Consider the following 23,858-nt stretch of genomic DNA (forward strand, 5'->3'; position numbering starts at 1 on the left):
CTTTCCCTGGGCCAGCAAAGGGTGGGACCAGCTCAGCATGGCCCTCTGATTCCATCATGGCCCCCTGAGGTGATATGAGCCACAGACTTTAACACAGACCCCAGACATCCATAGCCCCCCAGAGGTAGTGCTTTAAATCCTCTAAACAATATTAGTGAAACATCCTCAACCTAAAAATCCCAAATCAGAAACGTTTCAAAATTCTAAATTTTCATGTACCAACATTATGTTGCAAAGAAAAAACTTCACACCTGACCCCACAGGTTGAGTTACAGTCAGAATGGAAGTGCGCTGAAATACTGTTTGAAATTACCATGAAGCTGGATGTACAAAGTGGAAATAAAACCTAAATGAACTTCATATGTAGACTTGAGCCCCATCCCCGAGATAGCTCGCTATGTTTATGTCAATATTTAAAACTCCATCCAAATCAAAATCTTAAAACTTCTGAACACCAGCATTTCAGGTGAGGTGTCCTCAACCCATGTTCATAGTCCTGGGTTGTCTGCTGATACATGCCCATCAAGTTGGTCTTCAAGTGTGATGTCTAGCTCAGAAATAACTATCTGCCATATGTGATGGAATTTAGAAGTGGCCATAGTTTACAAGTGACTGGCTGTGTCCCTTTGAAGTTTATGGTGACCCCCTAACCTGCAGTGTAGGCACATGTGGTCTATGAAAGTGAAGTTAAATGAAATCATAAGGGTTGGGCCCCAGTCTTCTAAGTTTGCTTTCCTTATGACTTGAGAGTTACCTGGACTCCGGAAGTCGGAGAAAATAGTTTCTTTGCTGTTTAAGCTAAACAGTCCTTGCTATTTTGTTATGGTGATCCAAGTAGATCAGAACAGCACACTACAAACTTCTGTCTTAAGACAAAGGAATCAGACACCATGCTAGGTTAAAGACTGTCTGTACAAGTGTGTTTGCTTGCAGACAGGCTTGCCAAACTATGGCATTGTCCCGCTTAGGACAAGAGGAATGCTGTGCACACGCCTTTGCACACTCACAACCTGAGTTGAAGCCCCGTTTTACACTCTGGGCAGGTTACTTAACGCTACTTTCATCTGCCAAGGCGGGAGGATGATGCCAACCTCCTGGAATTATTGTGAAACTTACATAAAATACTATGTGGGAACACAGAGCCCTTACCTCCAAATTCATTGTATTAGTGTGGTCATTGTGGGGCAGGTCAAGACCTTCATAGAAGCATCCTTTTTAAACACAGTATCTGTGTGAATAGAAATATGGCATAGCTATGTATAGTTATAGTTCTTAAAAGTGGAATTCACAGCTGATGGCTTACTCTGGTCGCTGGCAGTAGAGAAGAACAGAGGCGACCCCAGTCCGCTTGCAGGTGTTGCTCAGCAGTCGGGCACATGCTGAGCACACACAAAGCCATCGTTCCATTCCCTGCATCAAAAATAGCCCAAAGCAAGCAAACAGGTGCTGTTATCCTTTTTTGTCCTTAAAGCATCCAAGAAATCAAAATTTGAAGAAACCCCTCCTCTTGTTAACATTGTACTCCAGACTTCACCCCTGCTGGGTCGATCCAATCATGAGACTCCGAAAAAGCAAGCAGCAAAGCCAGCAAGCTTGTTTCTGTGGACTTGGCACTACAGGATCATGTGAACAAGAGCCCTATTGTTGTTTAGGTAACAGGTGGTAGCTAGGCTACTAAGCTGTTCTGGGCAAAATGTCAGATTTCCACTCTTGAGTGCGTGAGGCGATACGTTCCTATCACAGAGTAGCCAATGAAAATTGGGGATTTACAGTAAAATACTGTAGCTGTATTTTACATTCTACATGCTGTATCTGGAAAGGTAAGCTCACTTAAATCTATGCATTGTGTTTTCTTCTTGGGCTTGGGCTTGGGCATGGGGATCTGGGGCAGGTCTTAGAGGCAAGGGAGAACAAAGTGGAAATGAGAGATGTGGATTTGAGCACCATTACAAAGGGAAATTAGACATTCCTACACACTCTCTCAAACACTAGAAGCCAGCCCCAAAGCAGCCAGCCTTTGTGTATAATACCAACTCTCATGTCGCTATGTCTGCTGTCCCTGCAAGGGTCTATACATCACACGTAAGGAAAAAGCCTGTCGTTACAGACATCCTGAATAGAGCTCTGTGTACATTTGTTTTCAGATCTTTGTTTTATTAGATCACATTCTATACACCACAGCAATGGATACTTACATGAGATTGGGCCCTCTACCTTCCCATCATGGGCTGGGGTGGGTGCACATGAAGCCACATCTCCTCCTAAGGAGCTGATGGCTGCTGACATTTGCTGGAGGAGAAGGTGTTGGTTTTTCTAATGGTACAGTCTCACATGGACTGGGTGGGAAGAAAAGAGTGAAGGATTGCAGAACGTAACGAGGGAAGTGGGAGTGTAATCACAATAAGGTGTATTGTAGGAACCTGCCAAGAAATAAAAGAAAAACATTATGTTCTACTGTGCTCCTATACTAGGGAGCCAGTGGAAGAGGATGATGATGACAATTATGATGATGATGATGATGACGATGACATGATTGTGGTGATGATGATGATGGTGATGGTGGTGATGGTGATAATGATATGATGGTGATGATGATGACATGATGGTGGTGGTGATGATGATGGTGGTGGTGGTGATTATAATGATGGTGGTGATGGTGATGATGATGACATGATGGTGGTGGTGATGATGGTGGTGGTGATGATAATGATGGTTATGATGGTGGTGGTGATGATGTTGATGATGATTGATTGGTGGCCATGCTGCAGCATCTGACTGATCTCAGGAGAGGCAGTCATGCTCATCCTGATGAGGAAGAGCTCCCTGCGCTGGTTAGCTTAAAGATAGAAAGTAGGAGATGCAAACTGTGGTGTTAACATCCCCGATGCCCTCACCTGATCATTCCTTGTGGAACTATCCCTTTCAGTTGATTAGTTCTTTACATGATGGACTCTAAGAGTAGTCTATTCTGGTTTCCAAATTTTCAGAGTCTTTCCTTCTGTAAAATTACTTAAAAATGGAAGCTTTCTGCTTGAATTCTTAACCCACTCATGCAGGCCTCATGGAGCTACCTGGAGCCTTGGAGAAAAGTAAATGAACTCTAAGAGCGATGTACACTGTACATTGTACTTCTGAACACGTTGTTGGATCTGCGTGAGGGAATGACCAAGAAACGGCACATTGTGGCTTCTATTCCTGTATTATCACCCTGTCTCCCGTGGACAGGAGTCAGTTTTCTAGACAGCTGTGATTCCATCACCTCAGCTGGGCTCTTCATTCCCCTTTGGAGACTACTGCAAAGTGACCAAGAGAGGCAGCGTTAGTGAGAACACCCTTTGAGTGTTGTTGTTTGGGGAACTAGGACACATGTTAAAAAACTTGGCAAAACACCCATATGGAATTTTTGAGATGACTATAAAGCAAATACCATGTGTCTGCATTGCAAGTCTCAAAAGTAAATACTGCCAGTACTTGGAAGCCCTTCGATGCATCATTCTGATGTCCATTCCCCCTCGTGAGTGGTGGCCACTGTCCTGATTCCTTTCATAACGAATTTCTTTGCTTTCTAATGTAGTTACAAGTTTAGATCTGTGACCAAATCATGCCTGTAGCTTTTGCCACCTTTTTGAATTTCATACATGTATTCTTTATTTTGCTTTCTCCATTCAACATTTCTTGAAAGATTCCCTTGTGTGTTTACTTTTCTTTTTGTTTCTGGTTTTTTGAGAAAGGGTTTCTCTGTATAGCTTTGAAACCTGTCCTGGAACTTGCTCTGTAGACCAGGCTGGTCTTAAACTCACAGAGATCTGCCTGCCTCTGCCTTCCAAGTGCTGGGACTAAAGGTGTGTGCCACCACCTCCCAGCTGTGTGTTTACTTCTTACTTTGAAAATGGCCAGATATGAGAAGTGGAGAGGATTTTATGACTACATTATAATAGTTACTAAACTTTGGTGGTGTATAATGCTTGCTTTCTGAAGTGGTGTGTGTGTGCATGTATGTGTGTGCATTGTGCTGTTTATTCACATACATGTGTGCAGGTGTTTGTACCCCTGTGTGTATATGGAGGCCACTGAGTGCTCTTCTTCAGCCCTTCCCACCTTATTCTCTTGTGACAGAGTGTCTCACTGAACTGATAAGGCTTCCACCAGCCCTCCTATCTCTATTCCTCACAGCTCTGGGGTCACAGACACTTGTGGGGTTTTTTTGTTTGTTTATTTGTTGTTTACTTATTTACATGGATGCTGGCGATTGGAACCCAGGTCTTCATGCCTGCTCAGCAAGCACTCTTACCCACGAAGCCATCTCCCCAGCCCCCTTCTGAAGTGTTTTAATATAAATTACAGACCTCTCATCATGCATCTCTGAAAAAGTAAGAAGTGTGCTTGACTTATATATGGGCCATTTTCATATGTAGCAAAACTAAGAATAACACTTAATAAACTTCAGTACCATCCCAGAACTGTATTTGCCTAGTTAGCTACCAAATGCTTTTCCAGCTGTTTCATTCCACTTGTGGGTACACTTAAAATCTGTGAAAAACATATTCTTAACCACATAGCTTACAGTTTAGGATGAAGCTCTGTCCCTTCCCTTTTCACATATGCATGCCTAGGGCCTGGCAGGGGAGCCCTTTTCCTGTAGCAAAGAGAAGAACAGACCTGTTAATGGCATCATCTCGACTCATATCTTGTCACTCCAGAGGAAATAATGCTATCTAAATTACTGTCAAAAGACATACTCAGTATCTGTTACAACAAAACTAGAATTGTTAATGGCCAAATGCTCGCAGTATTAGGTTGCCCAAGGTTAAAGGAATCTATACTTTGCATATTGGGGAAAGCCTTGGAGCTGAATGCCTCGGTAAGCTCCTAGCTAAGAGCACTCACTGCAGGACAGTGCTCCGCTGACTCAGGCTTCCACAGCAGCAGAAATACATGGAAAGAGATGCTTGACCACTATCATCATTACTAGCTCAGACATGAAGAGTCTGCCCTCCTTCTGTGTGGTCACAGTCATCTCTTCGTACCCATGGACCCAAAGATGACAAAATCTAGTCCCCTACCTTCAATGGAATACTTTTGTAGAACATGTGGGTGTCTTGCTGAGCTCTTAACCCCATGATTAGATGACACACAACAGTAACTGCAATGGAAATGCTGTCTGCATCAGGGGTTTTAGGGTATTAATTAGTGAGTGGTGGCCAGGCAAGCAAAAAGAATCTGTCATGAAAGTAAGGGTGGGGGCATGTCGGAGAGAATAGTTCCCGTGGCTAGGGAATGGGAGAGAGGAATGGGAGGTGAATACGGCTAAAATTTATTATGAATCAAACTGTCGAAGAAACTAGAGAGAGAAAGGTCTGTGCATGTCCAGTACAGACACTGTTTTTCTCTGATTCTTTTTTATCTGAGCTTGCATCTATTGGGTAACTGATATCTAAGTTTACATTCATTTATCGAGTATCTGTGGGCAACACTGTTCTGCAAAGAAGACTTTAGACTGTATGGACAAAGATGATTTAAATCTCACCACAAAAAAAAAATCAGTAAATAAACAGTCTCATCTCTGACCTTGTGGGTTATGAAGAACTGACCCAGCTATTACTACTACTACCACCGCTAATAATAATAATACAGTAGTTGGGTCACTACCTTGATAATGTGTTTTCTTCATGTGTCTCTGGCACCATCCTACCAAACCTGAAATCCCCTAAGATAACTACAGGAGAGTTCCCACCAGAGATGGCCCATCCAGGCATGGAACTAGTTAAGATTTCAAACAAAGAAGCACTGAGCCCTAGACAATCGGCCCAAAGCCAGTATTATAAGAACAGCCAGAGTATGACTATTTCTTTACAAAGAAAAAGAGAGAAGAGGGTTGTTCTGCCTGGGTGTGTCTGCAGCTTCTGGTTTAACAAATTTTTCCCAAGGCCAAGGCTGGTTTGTCTGGCATTTAGGGCAGTGATCCAGATAGTTTTATCAGTATGTGAGGACCATTCAAGCCTGGTGGGAAATCCCTGAAGGTGGCTGAGTCACAGAACTGCTGTGACACCATGTGACAGAAAGAGAGTAAGGATGAATGTCTTAGTCACTGTTCTATTGCTTTGAAGAGAAACTAAAACCAAAAAGCCCTTATAAAAGAAAGCATTTAATTGGGGGCTTGCTTACAGTTTCAGAGGGTTAGTCCATTATCATCAGTGCAGGGAACATGATGACAGACGTGGCCCTGGAGAAGTAGCTGAGGTCGTTAATCCTAATCTGCAGTCAGCAGATAAAGAAAGAATCTGGGCCTACTGTGGACTTTTGAAACCCCAAAGCCTACCCCCAGTGACACATTTCCTCCAACAGGTCATTACCTCCTAATCGCCTTTTAATCCTTTCAAAAAGTTCCACTCCCTGGTGACTAAGAATTCAAATAGATCATCCTGGGGATGGGGTGGGGTGGGGGGTGACGACAACACATTCTTATTCAAACTACTACAATGGATTATTGGATCCCTGCATGGGCATACTGGGAATTCTGCTCAAGTTGCTCTTGTAAAACTGTGGTAAGGGCTGTAAGATCACACTGGCAGAGCAGCCACGAAGAGCCATGCCTATTATGTGACAAGAACGCTTACCCCTCCTCCGCTCCATGGGATGGCATTACTAAATGGATTTAGCGTTCTGTTACTGTGACAGAACGCTTGAGAAAGTCAATTGAAAAGCAAGCAAGATTTATTTTAGATTCAGAGTTTTTCAATCCATGATTGTATGCCCATGCAGGACTGTGGCAGTTCATCGTTTTATCACAGGCAATATGTAGTGGCTCAAAATCGCCTTTATCATGGCACTTAAGAAACAAATACAAAGGAGTGTTGACACCCCAATGTCTCCTTCAAAGCTACACCTCCCAGTCACCCAAATTCCTCCAACACAGTTCTACTCCCTACAAGTTTTTTCACGTGCAACACGATCAGGTAGTTGTTCCAGAAGCAAACTGTCCACGTGATCCACCTAGCAGAGAAAAACACTAGGCTTGTTCATTCTGAGGACCAGTTGGCCCATGTTGACAAATAGAAAGGTATCTTTTTACATAGTGAATGAGTGATTCAAGTGAGAGATTATTAGGTGTTGGTGCAGATTATGTTTGGACTTGAATGGTAAGAAATGCTTCATCAAACTGTATTATCAGAGAGTGTGAGCCTAGCCGAGCCTGACAACAACCCAGAGATCTTTCTATCAAAATCAAGGTGCCGCAGCCCTACTCAGAACTTGTGAAATCAGAATAGCAGGGGTGAGGCATCTGTCTTCAGCAAAGAGATGTGTCTGATGTCCCAGAGATCATAGGCTCCCACCAAGGCTTGGCTTCTTGCCCACTCCTTTCTTATTCTAAATTCTGTTAAGGTGTGTGCGTGAGTATGTTTAAGTAAGCTGCACATGACTTTGCTCCTCCATTCTGCCAGTAGCGTGTCACCCCTAAGTAGCTATGCTCTTGATGGATGTAGAACTGTTCAGGCTGACATGGCCACTGAAATAACCCCCTCCCCACTGCCCCGTGTTTACCAGAGATGGGATTGCAGGTGCTGAAGGGACTTCCTTCCCTTCAGAGGCTCTCAGCATGCCTCCCGTGGGTCCTTTGTGTCTATTTTCCCTTCGCTGGTCCCCATTACGCCCACTCTTCCCATAGGAGAACTCTCTCCTCCTCTCTAACCCCACCTACCACACATGTGGCTCAGCCGGAGAAACACCTGGCTTGGGAAAAGTTCATTCCTCATGTGGCTTCTCCCACATGCAGCTACATAGAGAGGTGAAGCAGAGATCTTCGCGGGTCTTCGTGGACCATCCCAGTACAGGGTACATTTCCAGAGATAAATATCTAAATACGTACCTCTATTTAATTTTTACATTGGAAAAACAATGAGAGCCTCGGTGAGGAGTCAGATTGGCGAAATGCCGAGATGCCTCAATGCCCAGCCTGTCTGACAGGAGCAGCCAAGCTCGGGGATATGCCCCTGACTGAGAGGTAGAGCCCCAAACAGAGGCTGAGTCCCAGTCCCCTTATGCAGTAGTCGTGCGACTGACGAGATGTGAAGCTTCTCCACGCAGAGGCAGAGGCAGAAGTCATTCATCAGATTCAATAACCAAACCTGCCTTAGAGGTAACTCGAAGAGTATTTTGAAGAGTCAAAACATTACCTGGTGTCATTGGCTTACCATCAGCAAAACGTGCTTCATAGGCGTTCATGAGATGACAGTGTCCATTAACAGGTGGATCCTTCAGGGGGAGGAGGACAATGGCTACCGTTCACACTGCCTCTCTTGTCTCTTGCTTGCAGCTCTGGAAAGGAAGATATCGATGAGGCAGAGCAGAGAGGAGCTGATCAAGAGAGGGGTCTTGAAGGAAATCTATGATAAAGGTAAGAGGCTGTCTGTTGTCCGCAGGCCCAGCAAGGTGTACATATTCATTTCCGGTTCTGCATTTTGCTATCCACATCACTTCAGTCAGGATTTGAACACTTAAAACCTGCTGATTCTAGAGGAAGAGAGAATGTAGCAGAAGCAATAAAAACATCAGTATTGGATGAGAAGAAAGGATATGGTGCTACCCAAATCAACCACGAGCATGTACACACACACGTATACACACACACAAAGATGTAGGCCCTGCACCAGGGCAAATGTAATTGCTCCGTGTTTGTGTGAACTCTGGGGTTTCCCAAAATAAAGATTAAAAAGCCACAACCCAATAGGATTTTCTTAGCACATTTTTCCCTCACTCTCGGAAGCTTGTGTTTGGTGCTGTGTACCTCATCTTTTGTTTGCTATGTTATCCCCGTTAAATATGAATGATCACAGTGTCACACAGTAACAGGCCTTTGCTCCTGTTCCCTGAGAGCTCTGGTCTTTGATGTTGAGCCTGCTTGCATAGATCTCTTTCCCCACTCTCTTGGCTTCCCTTTCTTCTGCTTTCTCTTCCTCCCCTCCCTCTGCTTTCTCTCACTCTGACGGTGCAGTCCTCCAGGGGTTGTACCTGAAAAGCCAGCTGTTTCCAGTCTCCTTCGACTCTTTAGCCGTCTGTGTCAAGTCTGTGCTAGTCCAGATGGTGTTATTGGAGGGGCCAGATCATGAGCTATTTGACTTCCTGGGTTCACCCCAATAATCAAGTGCTCCTATGGCTGGCGTGGGGCAGTCTGTTTGCAGTGATTTTTTTTGTGGGTTTTCTCCAATCCCTTGTGGGTCCCAATATGTAAAGGCAGCTTATGTTTCTGAGTCCTGGTACAATGCTGTACTTCAGCTGTTTTCTACACTGGGGCCTTACTTCTTGTCTTCGTTTGGGTTACTGTTGCTATAATCAAACACCATAACCAAAGCAACTTGAGGAGGAAAGGGTTTATTCTGCTTATGCTCCCATACCGCTGTTCATCCCCTATGGAAGTCAGGACAGGAACCCAAACAGGGCAGGAATCTGGAGGGAGGAGCAGATGCAGAGGCCAAGGAGAGATGCTATTTACTGACTTGCTACCTCATGACTTGCTCAGCCTCCTTTCTTATAGAACCCAGGACCACCAGCCAAGGAGAGCATCACCCACAATAGAAAACCCTCCCCCATCAATCACTAATTAATAAAATGGCCTGCAGGCTTGCGTATAGCCCGATCTAACGGAGGCATTTTCTCAGTCAAGGTTCCGTCCTCTCAGATGACTTTAGCTCGTGTCACGTTGACATAAAACTAACACACTCTGCTGCAGCATGTCACCTCATCCATTACCACTACGGGCCTTCTCAGCAGTATGTCTGAAACATTTAACCATTGCCCAGATTAACAGTCTGAAATGCAAGTAGAAAGTGGCACACACACCGTACCCCCTGCCTTGGTGACAAGAGACACAGGAGGGAAACGAGGCTAAGTACCTGAGCTTCCTGGGGTCCTGAGTCCCTAAGGTGAGGTACATTCTCCACTTCTACCTGGAAGAGGCTAAACACATCTCTCTCTCTGGGGGTGGAATCTTTCATCTTGTCACTTTTCTCCAAGGGCACACTTTCAGTACGGTCCCCAAACCCTGCCTGGCATTAACCTTCATCAGCACACTTCACCACAAGTTTCTCTTCACATTCACTCCCAGGAGAGGCCGCAGACGCCCGCCCGAGTGCAGGTGTGATCTTAGAGAATGAGTAGCAAGTGCTTCAATCCTGCGCTGACAGCCCAAGCCGGTTTCCACGCCGCTAAACAGCTCTTCCTGCCTCCTTCCCTCTTTTCTCTCCTGCAGCCTTCGCATGCCCATAATCTCAGCCCCTGGGAGATAGAGACAGGAAGATTAGGAGTTCAAGGCCAGCTATGACATATAACTTAATGAAAGTCCACCCTGAACTACATAGCTCCATAGGGCCCTATCTCAATAATAATAGTAATAAGCAACACTTGGGAGGAAAAGGCAGCGGCAGGGGCATCTATGCAAGTCTAAGGCCTGTCAGGACTCCATAACAAGATCCTAATTCAGCCATACCCCTCAGAAACACTTCTAATTCCACACCCAGCTACCTTCGTGGCTTTAGTTAACTTTATTAAGTCATGTGCCTCTATTCTTTTAATCTCAAAGTATGGATAATATTGTTGTGGTATTGACTGCATGAGACAATATGAATTATGACCGTGGTGAATACACAAATCCTCAAGAAACATTAATATGTTCTCATCTCCATCTCCCATCGCCATATCTTACATTGTTTCAAGCCCTTTCTTCCCTCAGAGCTGATGATGATCATGTGACCCTTTTACTAGTGAGACACAGCACACATGTGTCTGCTCACCCAGATGGGGAACCCCCTACAGACCATAGTCACTCTGAATCTAACTTAGTAAGCCTGTGAGCTTTTTGGAGTTCCTTACAGGAATGTGGGTGAGGGGTTACTTCCAGGAGCAGGGATGACTACTCAAAGGCATCACTGAAGAGCCCAGCCTAGGATGACTCATAACATCTGTATCTCCCGAGCTATCTAGACAACCTTCAGGCAGCTGGACGGACAGTTCGGAGTCCTCTTCCAGGCAGTTTTCCTGGCGTCAGTCTCACCAGGCATCAGTTGCCTGCTCTTCCCTCTTCTAGAGGTGTTTACTGCTTCCGTAGCCTTGAGGAGGCGCCCCTGTGAATGTTGTAGGCTTCATCTTTCCCAGACGTGTGAAGTGTGTTTACCCCCTGAGTCTCATGAATGTCCTCGGACCGAAATGTTTTTGAGGTGCTGTGGTTGCACAAAGCCTCGCAGAGTTCCTGTTAGTTTCGCGTGAGTGATAGATGATCTTAGCAATCAGAGGCCATTCGAATATTCTACGCAGTTCATGTGGCCTGGGATGTGCAGAATAGAAACCACACTGTTAACATGATGCTGTGACCCCTGGGTTTCCCGGCACCTCGTGACTTGTGTCACATAGAATGAGCGTGTTTCTTCCATAAATGTGCTTCTTGTGAGAAGGAAGGAGACAGAAAAAAGGAAAGGGAAAGAGATGAGGAAGAGAAAAGGAAGGGAAGGGAAAAGGGGGGAGGGCAGGGGCGGGAAGGGGGAGGAACTATGAGAGAGAATCCAGCTCTCTGCTTCGGAAAGCCCTACATCCCTCCTGCATTGCCAGCCGGGCCTGCCCCTTACCTGTGGCAGCCTACCATGACATAATTGAGGCCACCACAGCTCACTCAGAAGACAAAGGATCCCACATGGAAGGGAAGGGAAACCCAGAGGATGTGTCTGCTTCTGGGAAAGACTAGAACGGATGAGTGGCCCGTGAGTAACGTAGCTCTCCAGAAAGCACTAGAATTTCAGATAACATTCTACAGCAAATAAAAATAAAGTATGTCCGGGTGTAAGCTTGGGGATTTTGCTGTTTTGTTGTCCTTATTCAGGTGAGCAAACCTAATGCTGCCACCTTTAATATAGTTCTTTATGTTGCGGTGACCTCCAACCCTAAAATTATTTCGTTGCTACTTCAAAACTGTGATTTTGTTACTGTTATGAATCGCAATGTAAGTATCTGGTATGCAGGATGTTTGAAATGTGACCCCTTTGGGGGTCGTGACCCACAGATTGAGAACCACTGCATTGGCAGGAGCTGTTACACTCACAACGGGAGTTCTCAAAATGGATGATTCCCACCACCCCCTCCTGCCTGTAGCCTGATATTTGATATAAAGGTCATCATCCTCTCAAAATGGAAATAAAAATTCTTCTCCATATTAGAGGAGACAAATGTTGGCTGTGGCCTTCCGAAATCCCCTTATTTATCTGGCCCCAGGTGTGTGGACTTTTAAAGTCTTTTAACGTTTATGGGAAATGCTTTTCACAACCTTTACCAGACACTGCGGTTTGTCCCATTTTAGCTTCTCTGATGTCGTGCCTACAGATGGCATCTACAGGGAGCTGTGATCTGTAGTAACTGTGTGGAAATGAGGATACAGTGTTTGCTTTCAGTAACCACAGCAGAAAGCCAAGTGCAGCGGCTCAGAACTTCTTACAATAAAATCGCTCACACTTGTTCACTGGAGTCGTCTAAGTAAAAATCCACCTATTAAAATGTTCCAGGTATTCAGTTGACATGTTTGAGAAGTGGTTTACATGATAAAGAGGACAAAGAGAAATTGTAATTAAATATTCCTTTAATTTGGGGCTGGAGAGGTGGCAGGAAGGAGTAAGACTCTATGCTGGCCAGGCGGTGGTGGCACACGCCTTTACTCCCAGCACTTGGGAGACAGATGCAGAGGCAGGGAGATCTCTGTTAGTTTGAGGCCAACCAGGTTTATAGAGCTAGTTCCCGGACAGCCAGGGCTGTTACACAGAAAAACCCTGTCAAAAAAAAAAAAGAAAGAAAGAAAGAAAAAGAAAAAGAAAAAAGAAAAAACCAACAAACAACAACAAAGAAAAGAGTACGCAGCTCTTCTGGAAGACCTGAGTGTGGGTCCCAGCATCCATGTGCTCACAAATGCCTTAACTCCAGTTCAGGGATATACCACTGATTTACCCTGATTAACCATAACCTCTTCTGACCTCTGCAGGCACCTGTACTCCATGTGACAGACACACACACACCAACACCAACACCACCCCACACATATGTAAATAAACAAGTAAATATCTTCTTAGGCAACACCAAATTCTCAGGAAAAAGAAAGAAAAGAAGCACTGCCCAAGCCAGAAGATTGAATTGATTAATGTTATCCCCGAGTATAAGTTAGCAAAGAGTGGACTTTTGTTCATCATGGGTTGGTTGAGCACTTTGTCATGTTGCAGGCATTATTCTTTTTAAAACTTGTGTGTCTTTGTTTTTGTCCAAACAGGGTTTCTTTGTGTAACCCTGGCTGCCCTGGAACTTGTTCTATAAACTAGGCTGGCCTTGAACTCACGGAGATCAGCCTGCCTCTGCCTCCCAAGTGCTGGTATAAAAGGTGTGTGACACCATTCTGAGCATGCAGGCATTGTTCTAAGAAGCAGAAGTGCTAGTAAATAGGGCAGGCTCCCTGGCTAACCCAGCCCACAGCCCTGACAGTAGACACAGACAACTTGGTAGGTACAGTGGGGGAAGTAACTGACTTCCACGTAGTGTGTGGAACTATTACTCCACAGGCCAGGGTTCTCTTATAAGGCACCTTGCAAGGGAGAGTGCTTGAGAATGCTAAAAGATGGGCAGAGGTTGTCCTAGAGAAGATGGGAAGGGGTGAGGGTGTCCAGAGATGAAGGCTCAGCACCATTGGAAGCACCAATAAGAAATGAAGTTTAAGAATGAGCATCCTCCTATCTGCCCAGTAAGGAGTCAGGCAGGACACGTAGGTTGGAGCCCTCTACCCTTTCCATGCCTGTTTTCATAAGGGCATTTGCAGAGCTTTAGGACAGCTTCTCTGCCCATCAGAGTCACAACCTCAACATTTATCCTGCAGGAGGGTATAGAAGGAACAGCGGGCTGCGTTCCTGCTGCCTGGCTGCCAGCTGCCTGACTAGCTTATGCCCAAAAATAACAACACACAAATTGTATTCTTTTAAACACTGCTTGGCCCATTAGCTCTAGCCTCTTCTTGGCTAACTCTCACATCTTGACTAACCCATTTCTAATAATCTGTGTAGCACCACAAGGAGTGGCTTACCGGGGAAAGATTCAGCATGTCTGACCTGGCGGCTGGCTCCATTGCGTCTGACCTCACTTCCCTTCTTCCCAGCATTCTGTTTTGTCTACTCCACCCACCTATGTTCTGACCTATCAGGCCAAGCAGTTTCTTTATTAATTAACCAATGAAAGCAACAGATAGACAAATGACCTTCCCACATCAGGAGAGGATGACTGGGAGAGAGTCCAAGACATGAATCAGGGGGGCTGGAGAGATGGCTCAGCAGTTAAGAGCACTGATTGCTCTCCTGGAAGTCCTGAGTTCAATTCCCAGCAACCACATGGTGGCTCACAACCACCCATAATGAGATCTGGTGCCCTCTTCTGGCCAACAGGCAGGATACTGCATAAATAGATAAATTAATATAAAAAAAAGACATGAATCAGGGAAACCAGCCAGTCATAGTCACTGGGCTTCAGAGTACAGGATAATGGGCGACAGGAATGAAAGTCATAGGCATAAGGGTGACATTGGACTAGAAAGTTATACAAGAGATGAAGTCAGAAGAACTCTTGAATCATTTAGAGTTGAGGGTGTGAAGGGAGAAGAGTAAAGGGGCTCAGGTAACCAGGTGGAAAGATACAGGAACCATTTACGGAGCTAGGAGCCCAGAGAAGTGAATTTCAAATGTACAATATCGTTGTGATTAACTTCATGGACCGAGATATCCAGCTGACTGACAGACACTAAAGCTACAGAGGGAGGTCTGGGATAGATGTGGTTTGGAATTCCTAGATATACACTCATGATTACTTACGCCTATCACTGCTGTGATGAAATACTTGGCGAAATCCAATTCCGAAAACATTTATTCTGGTTTGTGGCTTGAGGTTACAAACCATCACGGTGGGGACATGCCAGCAAGGGTGGCTGTGATGGCAGAAACATGGCACCTGGTCACATTGTGTCTGCAGTCAGGGAGCAGACAGAGCTGAATACTGCCACGCATCTAGCTTTCTCCTTTTCTCTTTTTTTCTTCATTCTGAAACCCTGGTTTGTAGATTGGTGCCACCATTCAGGATGGGTCATCCCTGCCCAGTTAAACATCCCTGGAAACATTTGCATAAGCCTACACAGGGGTGTGTCTCCCAGGTGATTCTAAATCCAGTCGAACTGATGGTGATGATTAACCATCATAGTTGGAGTCCAGCGGGAACACGGATGGTAGTTTCTTGAGAGAAAACAAATGAAGACCTTGATATAAAAAAACCCCAAGGACTTTCAATATTTAATGTTCCAGTGGTCAAAAGTAATCTGAGAGTAAGGAGAAACTTCCTCGGATGAGAAGGTGCCAAAGAATTAAAAAGCAAACCGGAAATGGGCAGCATTGTGAAGACAACTGTGGTTTACTTGAGGATGGGATGATGTTCCAAAATGTCAATGCATGAGGAAGAGAAAGATCAGAAAGGGTTCTTTCAATTATTTTACGCTATATAGTCATAGCTGTGTTTCAGCTACCTGTGAAGCCAATATGTAGTCGGCAGGGTGTAAGTTAGGATGCTCTGGCTTCAGGCAACAAAAAAAAAATTAGACTCATAAAGTCTAACACAGTAAACAAAATGAAACTTTCTCAAGGCATTAGATATTACAAGTTTGTCGTTTAGAATGTCTCAGGTGCCTTGAACAAGGCTTAGAGTTTGTCCTTGTTTGCTTGATATTTATTGCCTGTATGAATGAATGAGTATTGTGTGATAGTCTATGGTGTGGTCATACCAGTATTGGTTAATTTGTCAATGATGTGGCCTAGTAAAGAGATACCATCTTCATGCGATGCAAGTTCTTGTAATGACACACTGGCTGCAATGGCTCTAGCACCACGGTCTCCAGAAGAATAGCCATGGGCGGTATTCTCTCTCTAAAGACAAGAAAAGTCTTGCCCACAGATTCTTTAAAATTACCCTAGAATTTGCAGACCTGACTACTAGACAGGAGCTGGTCCCTAGTGTGGGTTCTCGTGAGAAGACCCACTTGATACCAGCCTTTCCACTTTCTGTCTGGGTTCCTCCTGTGAGCTCAGGGCAGTGAGGCTCCTTGGGCTAGGCAGATAACATGTCCATCCATAAGCTCCCCTGCCTTCTGATACCTCATCTCTCCACCACTACTGACCTTCACTGACGTTAATGGTAACATGGAGAATAAAACATTTGAAGGCTATTTGCTTTTTTTTAAAAGAATGAATGAATAAATGGATGTATGGAAAGAACAAATAAAGAATGAAAGAGAGAGGGAGGGAGAAGAGAGGAAGGAAAGGAAGGAGGGAGGAAGGAAAGATGAGAGAGAGAGTTGCCTGTAACCTAGAAAACTTTTACTGACACCATACTTCTAAGGCTTGTGCAGAGTTAGACAAGTCAGTGGGATATTTAGCTTTCATCCCACAAGCACCAGTAGTCATATAGGAGACACAATCCTTGGGCTCTGGTCCTGCCTTTCCTTTTATGTGTAGAGAAGATACAGAACACCTTTTACATTTCCTTGAACTGTGCTTTTAGTTGACTATATCTCAGAATTCCCAACTATACCAGTCTTTGGATCATTTCTGCCTTCAATTCCTGGTCCTTAGCCTACTCCATTGAAGGCATTCTGCCACCAGCTAGGGGGCCTCCTCATGTCCCTGGTAGTGCAATAGAATGATGAGCCATTAAACCCTCTTCTGGGCCTTACTTGCATGTAGTTGTTAGGGGATTAAGGGACCATCCGATTTTGGCTATCCTCACACACCTGAAGTAGAAGCTGACAGCTATGAGCTATGGGCTCCACCATGAACCTTGTCTTGATCTTCATGCTCCTTTAATGTGCTGTTGATTCCCTGTTTCTCTTCACAACCACCTCACCAGCACACCCAGGAACGGAGGAATTCCCCCAAAGGCTTTGTCTACCTGTATCATTCACTCTTGTGTTGCTCCTCCATCATCCACCAACCTCCACCATCACACAAAGCACATTATCTTCCCAGGTATCATTTGTCCTCATCATGGAAAAAGAATGGACTACTCACTACTACTTAAGTAGCTACGACAGAAGGATCATGACTTGGAAGTCTCCCAGGTTTCCTAGTGAGCCCCTGACTGTGATTAATTAATGGATTAATTGGAGGAAAATAAGAGTTTGAAGTTTTTAAATGCTTAAGCACCAAATAAAAGCAATTCATTAATGGGTAGTATTTCTGTGCTCCATGCTTAAAGTGGTGTGAACGCTCAGTAGCACCATTTCATTTAATCAGACAAATTGAAGGACATGCTTCTTCCAAAGCTGACACACGCCAGGGAGCCGTTGCCACTTCTGAGGTTTAAAGCTTTAATCCATCAGTGACATCCCTGGGTGACTTGTTTCTTATCAGCTGTTGGGTTTCCCTGGCTACAAAGCAGCTGATGTCTTTGAGGATGATGATTTCGAAGGGTATGGCATTAGCAAGCTCTTGCAAAGCTATGTATCTTGTTATTAAAATGACATCTTTGTGGGCTGCAGAATGGTGGCTCTGGGCTGGGGAGATGGCACGGTGGACAAAGTTCTTGTCATGTAAGTGTGAAGACCAAACTGCAGATCTCCAGAACCCACATAAAAGCTGAGCAGGGCAGGTGGGTGTAGCAGCTGGATATAACCCCAGCACTCAGAAGGGAGAGAAATGAGCGCCAGGAGGTCTGGGGCAAGCTGGCTAGTAGGCTAGCTATAGAGGCAAGCTCTAGGTTCAGCAAGAGACCCTGCTTCAACAAATAAAGAGAAGTCAAGAAAGACACCTGGCATCAATTTTGGGTCTCTATATGAATGTACATGCCTGCACACACACACACACACACACACACACACACACACACAGAGAGAGAGAGAGAGAGAGAGAGAGAGAGAGAGAGAGAGCTCATATACACATATATTCCATACACATACAAAGAGAGAGAGAGAGATGAGTGTGTCTGCCCTCTTTTTGTGTGGGGGATTTTCTAGTTTATTTGCAAATGTGCTTAATTTCAGAAAAAAAAAAATAAGACTGAGCGTTGCGGCTCACTGACATGAGCCCCTGTGATGAGGACTGAGCCCATGGCTGGTGCTTTTCCCACAGAAATCACCATTCAACTCCTCATTAGCCACTTGATAAGATGCCCTTTGTAGTCAAAAATTATCTCTGGGAAGCTGAAATGAGAACCCAGAAAAGCTCAACAGTAGCTCTGTCTCCGAGGGAAAAAGCAGTTGACAGCTTCTTGCATGAGATTCCTCTTACACGTCTTTGCAATGATAATTACTTGCTTGAACATAGCTGGGAGTCATTATTTTGTTTTATTTTAATTAAACCTCTTAATGATCATCAGCAAATCAGAATCTGTTTGCATTGTCATGTGAGTGTAAATGCTAACACATATGTGTCCCCAGTGAGGATGCTGTTTAGCTAACATTTCCAAAGATTTCCAGTCTAAAATTGTCACATAACACTTGGATACTATCTTCATCCAGTGGATGGATGGATGGATGGATGGATGGATGGATGGATGGATGGATGGACGGATGGACGGATGGTTGGTTGGATGGTGGATTGTAAGTATGAAGATAAATGATAGATGGATGGATAGATAGATAGATAGATAGATAGATAGATAGATAGATAGATAGATAGATAGATAGATAGATAATAAGAGGAAAGAGGTGTTGAGGGAAAAGGGAGAGAACAAAGAGAACAGACAGGAGAACAGACGAAAGAAAGGAGAGGAAAAAGAAGGGGAAAGGAGGAGCAGAGCGAGAAGAAGAGGGGAGGGCTGATGAGGAGAGAGAAGGAGCATTAAGACAGAGCTGGCACATAGAAAATATCTGCAATGCTATTTGAAGGGCTCTTATTATTGCCATCATAAATAAAATGTCCAATATAGTACTTGGCATTGGAGATGCAGAAATATTCACTCCTTGCTTCCTGCCCATCTTTCTGCTGTGCTCAGAGGGTTTTTATAAAAGGAACAAAAAGCTCTAGATCTACACTAAAATTTTATTGGATTTTTTTTACATAAAATTAAAACTTTATCTAAAGTAAGCCAGAAATCTATCTATTTACTTCCCAGTACTTGTTTTCTACCCAGAGTGAAAACCTAGATGTAAAATGCCTGACTGTTTAGTTCATCTGTTCTAAATTTAGGCTAATTCGCAGGTATTAGGGGACTTCTTGTATCTCCCAGCACCCTATTCAGTGAAGATCTGGAAGTTTAGTATTATCTAATGCAGTCAGTTCATTTGTTTAAAGGGACAGAAATTGAGGTCCCCAAAAGTCAAGTAACTTGTAAGCTAGTAATGGCAAAGACGGCGCAGGCTTCCCTGTGCTCTGGGACCATGCTCCTTTCTAATCTACCCACCTCTTCTCTTCCCACCAATGTCTTCCAAAGATAAATTGGGGTTCTCATCAGCATGCTTCTGTTCATTCATACACAAATTTCTAAAGAGAGTGTGGTTCATGATACCATTGTTTCTGTTGCCTGTCTGTGGCTCCTTCCTTTACATTTTCCTAAGACGGAGGAAACGTTCTCCTTCCAAATTGCTCAGGATGAGGGACCACTGCAGTCGCCCTTCTCCACCCGTGCCTGTGAACCATTTGAGAAATGATATAAACAGGAAGTCAGGTAGGGTCTCACCATGATGGCTGGTATTAGCTAGTCTTGAGGCCATTGCCAATGAACCTGACACTCTCCTGCTCCCAGGCCAAAACATCGCAAATCACCCAGCAAGTAATAAGCATGCCTTGAATTAACACCAGTCTAGAGAAAGAAAGAAAGCATAGCTTGAAGCTGTACCCAGTGGGCCATGATGGGGGACCGGCGGTTGCATCTTAGTGACGGGCTAACTCCATGAAGAGCCAGGAACTAGGTGAGAAGTAGGAAAACGTAGGGAGGATTCTTCCTGGCAGGAACCAGAGGAGTGAAGAATGGGTTTTCCTTTTTGACAAAAATTGGAGAGGATGGGGTGTTTTGGTTTGGTTTGGTTTGGTTGGTTTGCATTTAACTTTGTAAGGCTCTTAATAAGACTCTCTATATAGTTTTGTGTCTTTTTACAGTTTCTAAAAGCATTTTTCCTTTGGCAATTTTATATCTTTATATAGCATATCTAGATCATATATACCCTCTCTGACTATTCATGGACCACTCACATCTCCCTCACATCCCCCTCCCAACTTCATCTTTATCATCATTGTCTTCTTCTTTCTTCTCCTTCTTCATCTTCTCTCTCCTCTGCCCCCCATTTTGTTTGTATAACCAACTGAGTCCAGTTATTGCTGCCCATATTCTCACAGGTGAAACACCACCCCCTGGAGCATGGGTAACCTTGCATGGACCACACCCCCTGACGAAACTGACTCTCCCTCCCACAGCAGCCATCAACTGTCAATAGCATCTCAAGCTAATCTTGTTGGAATGTTGGTCAACGTCCAGAGGCTGAGCAGATGGCCAAGCCAGCAAAGTGCTTGCCAGAAAACCATGAGGGTCTGAGCTTGAGGCCCAGGACCTGCAAAAAAAAAAAAAAAAAAAAAAAAAAAAAAACTGTGGAATATATATGTAAATCCAAGTACTAGAGAGGCAGCAACAGGCAGATCTCTAGGGCTTGCTGGCCAGTCAGCCTATTCTACTTAAGGCTGCCAGGCCAGAGAGAGACTCTGTCTCATAAAACAAGATAGAGGGTGCAGAAGGAGTTGACCTCTGACTTCCACATGCAAATCACACACCTGTACCCACATACAAATGAACACACATTCACATCCAGTGCACACTGGCAGTAAAAAATAAACAGACATCATCCTCGTGGTCCTAAGGGGCAAATTGATGGTCAGTAAACTCTGCTTACGTTGTCCCAGATTCCCCTCAGAGGCCTGGCCTCCTCCGTGCATCTTCCATTTTCATGTCACCGTCAGCAGCACATGCGTGTTGTTCTCCATTCTCACACTTGTTATTGGCATTGTTTCAAACTCTCTCTTGCATCAGCATCACCCGCACCATCATTTCAGTCACAGTGAACTCATTCCCAGCAAGGTTATAGACGTTTCCCAAGTGATGCCTGGGACTCGGTTTTGATTTACCTGCACCAATACTCATCCTGCTTGGAATACTTTGTTCTTTTGTCAGCTATATTTAGCTCATATTTTCCCACTAGTTGGCTTTTTTTCCTACTTTTTGCAGCATTACAGTTTGCAAAATCAGAAAGTCCTATGAGTACATCAGAACTATCCATCTGACTTCCTCTGCACAGTCTGAATTAAATATATATAAAATATATGTAGTTTTCTACTGCTCTATTCTTTCTATTTTTGTTCATTCTAATTTGAAGTTTTATATTTAAATTTAATAATATGAAACTTATTGAGTTAATGGTTCAATATTTTTATTGTGTATTTGTATAAGCAAAGCAGCTCTTCTCCACACTCTTATCCAACCATAATTTAATAAACAAGGACTCTCCAATCCCACTAGAACTACATTTATAAGCATAAGTTTTTCTATAAGCCATAACACCATAGCTTAGAAAAAAAAATCAGGTTCCATCTGGGCAGTGGTGCATACCTTTAACACTAGAAAGGCAGATCGAGATGTGAGGTGGAGCTCAGCCTGGTCTACAGCGTGAGTTCCAGGACAAGGGCTACACACACACACACACACACACACACACACACCTGTCTTGGAAAAGAAGAAAGAAAGAATTTCAGCTTCTGTAGTGAGTGTACCTTTATTAAAGTTTTTCAGAGTTAAGACTGACGTTCATTTTATCTCAAATGCCAAAAAAACAGGAACCTTGCACTTCTCAAACAAGATGCAGTGTTCAAGTAACCTTTTTTTAAAAGTAGATATTGTTGGTTTGTCAGTGTTCATGAGCTCTTCAACTTCTGTCACCCATTCTCCATGGTGACATATATCTGAGAATAAATTTTTGGATATCTTTAGTTTTGAACAAACTTAATTGATCAGAATCCTCCTTCTTTTAAAATCCAAGACCTGAGTCAGTGGACCATACCTCCCACATTTAGGGAGGGTCTTTCCACCCCACTTAATCAGCTCTAAAACTTGATCATAGACATCTAATGTTTGTTTCTATGGTGATTCTCAAGCCCGTCACACTGATAAAATGCCCCGTCCTTTGTGTCTTCCACATCCTCCTAGGCACATTTTGCTAGTTCTCCTAGGAAGCATATGGCTGTAGATTTTCATGTGCCATTTTAACCATCAACACAGAGACCTTTAAAATGCAATATGAAACATCAAAATCATTTTAATGGCTAATTCATCCATGATAAAGTGAGATAGTGATGACCTGGATAGATAGAAGTGGGGACAAACAGCCCGGCTGCCTCCTCTTCGTCATGGAGAGGGCGTGATTCATCTTGGGAGTGGGGCATCAGGGGCTTTCTTCTTCTGGTGGTAACTCTGAAATGCTGGTAAAAGTGCTTGGTAAACAGTGCTTACTAGCAGTTCAACAAACTGATGGAACAGACTTAGCTGACTTCCCTGGGGAGGCCTAATCTCTCTGAGGCATGGATGGGGGTGCATCAGGGTAAGGGGGAGGAGCAGGAGGAGAGGAGGGAGAGGGAACTGGGATTGGTATATAAAAATAAATAAATAAATAAATAAATAAATAAATAAATAAAATTAAAAAAGAAGAAGACAGAAACCCAAAATAGTCTTGGAATGAATCAACTTTGGAATTAATGAGCCTTGAGTTTGTTTGGAGGTTCTGTGGGGGAGCATAGCTACATGAACTGAAGGCCTCAACTGAAGACCAGGCCTCCTCTATTCAGGAAGGCCATTCTCCTCTCAGTGGAGCGTATAACATATACATGGAGTGATGAGGGAGGACGAGGACACCCACCTAGTCAGCCAGGTCAGCTCTACCAAACCCAGGTGATCAATGGAACGACAGATGTCACATCCAGGTTGCCCTCACATCCCTACCAAGCTTTCCCAGCTAATTACTTGACTTGAAGGTATTATAATATGTGATGTTGGTTACACTATCTCACTTTATAATGTGTTACAAAATGTAATAATGAAAATATTTGAGAAATATTCAGTATTAACAATGTTAACTATATATACCGAGCTACCTGTCTTTCTAAATATAGAAATATTTAAGAAATAGCAGCATTATTCTTTTTTAATATAATAGTTTATTTATTGTTTGAAAATCTCATGCATACATACAATATATTTTTACCATTTCACTCCTCAAGCATGAATCTATCCAAATAAAATGATTCTCACTTTTGTAACTACTCATCTTAATCATGAATAAGATTATGAATTAATTGTATCTATGGAATAGTTTTCATTTCTACTAAATATGTATACAAATATGTTCTTTGTAGATAAACATGCAGGCGATGGATGGATGCTGGGTGAATAGAAAGATGGATTGGTAGGAAGATGGATATATGAAGTAGAGATAAATAGGTAGCTCAGTAGATACAGTTAACATCATTGATATGTAAAACTTCCCAGAAACTAAGGTATATTGCTCTACAAATTGCTGATAACTGTAAAAGTAGAAAAATCTTTAGATAACTACACCAGAAACATTTATTTGTCAGTAGATATAAGAATTCTAATTACAGAAAAATCCTGTGTAAGATGGTCTTCTTGGCTATTTTTTTGTAATGGTATAGAACATTGAAAATACCTTTATGACTTAAATATCTGCACTATTACATTTTATAACTCATACTTAAATGGAAATAGTACAATCAACATCATATACTATGTAGACGGAAGTGTCTATCCCACCTGGTCCTGCA

General features: G+C 43.6%; 1 protein-coding gene across 9 annotated transcripts in view; it reads left to right on the forward strand.

The window, feature by feature from the left end:
* The window catches only part of Phactr1 (phosphatase and actin regulator 1), a 424,574-nt gene that overhangs the window by 325,627 nt on the left and 75,089 nt on the right, over positions 1-23,858 (forward strand). For all 9 annotated transcript variants that reach the window (XM_057786935.1, XM_057786937.1, XM_057786934.1 and 6 more), the window contains one exon: positions 8,315-8,395. In XM_057786935.1, coding sequence (XP_057642918.1) covers positions 8,315-8,395 — 81 coding nt within the window. The remainder of the gene's footprint in view (positions 1-8,314; positions 8,396-23,858) is intronic.

Source organism: Chionomys nivalis, chromosome 13 (assembly GCF_950005125.1).
Source record: "Chionomys nivalis chromosome 13, mChiNiv1.1, whole genome shotgun sequence".
Classification (NCBI taxonomy): domain Eukaryota; kingdom Metazoa; phylum Chordata; class Mammalia; order Rodentia; family Cricetidae; genus Chionomys; species Chionomys nivalis.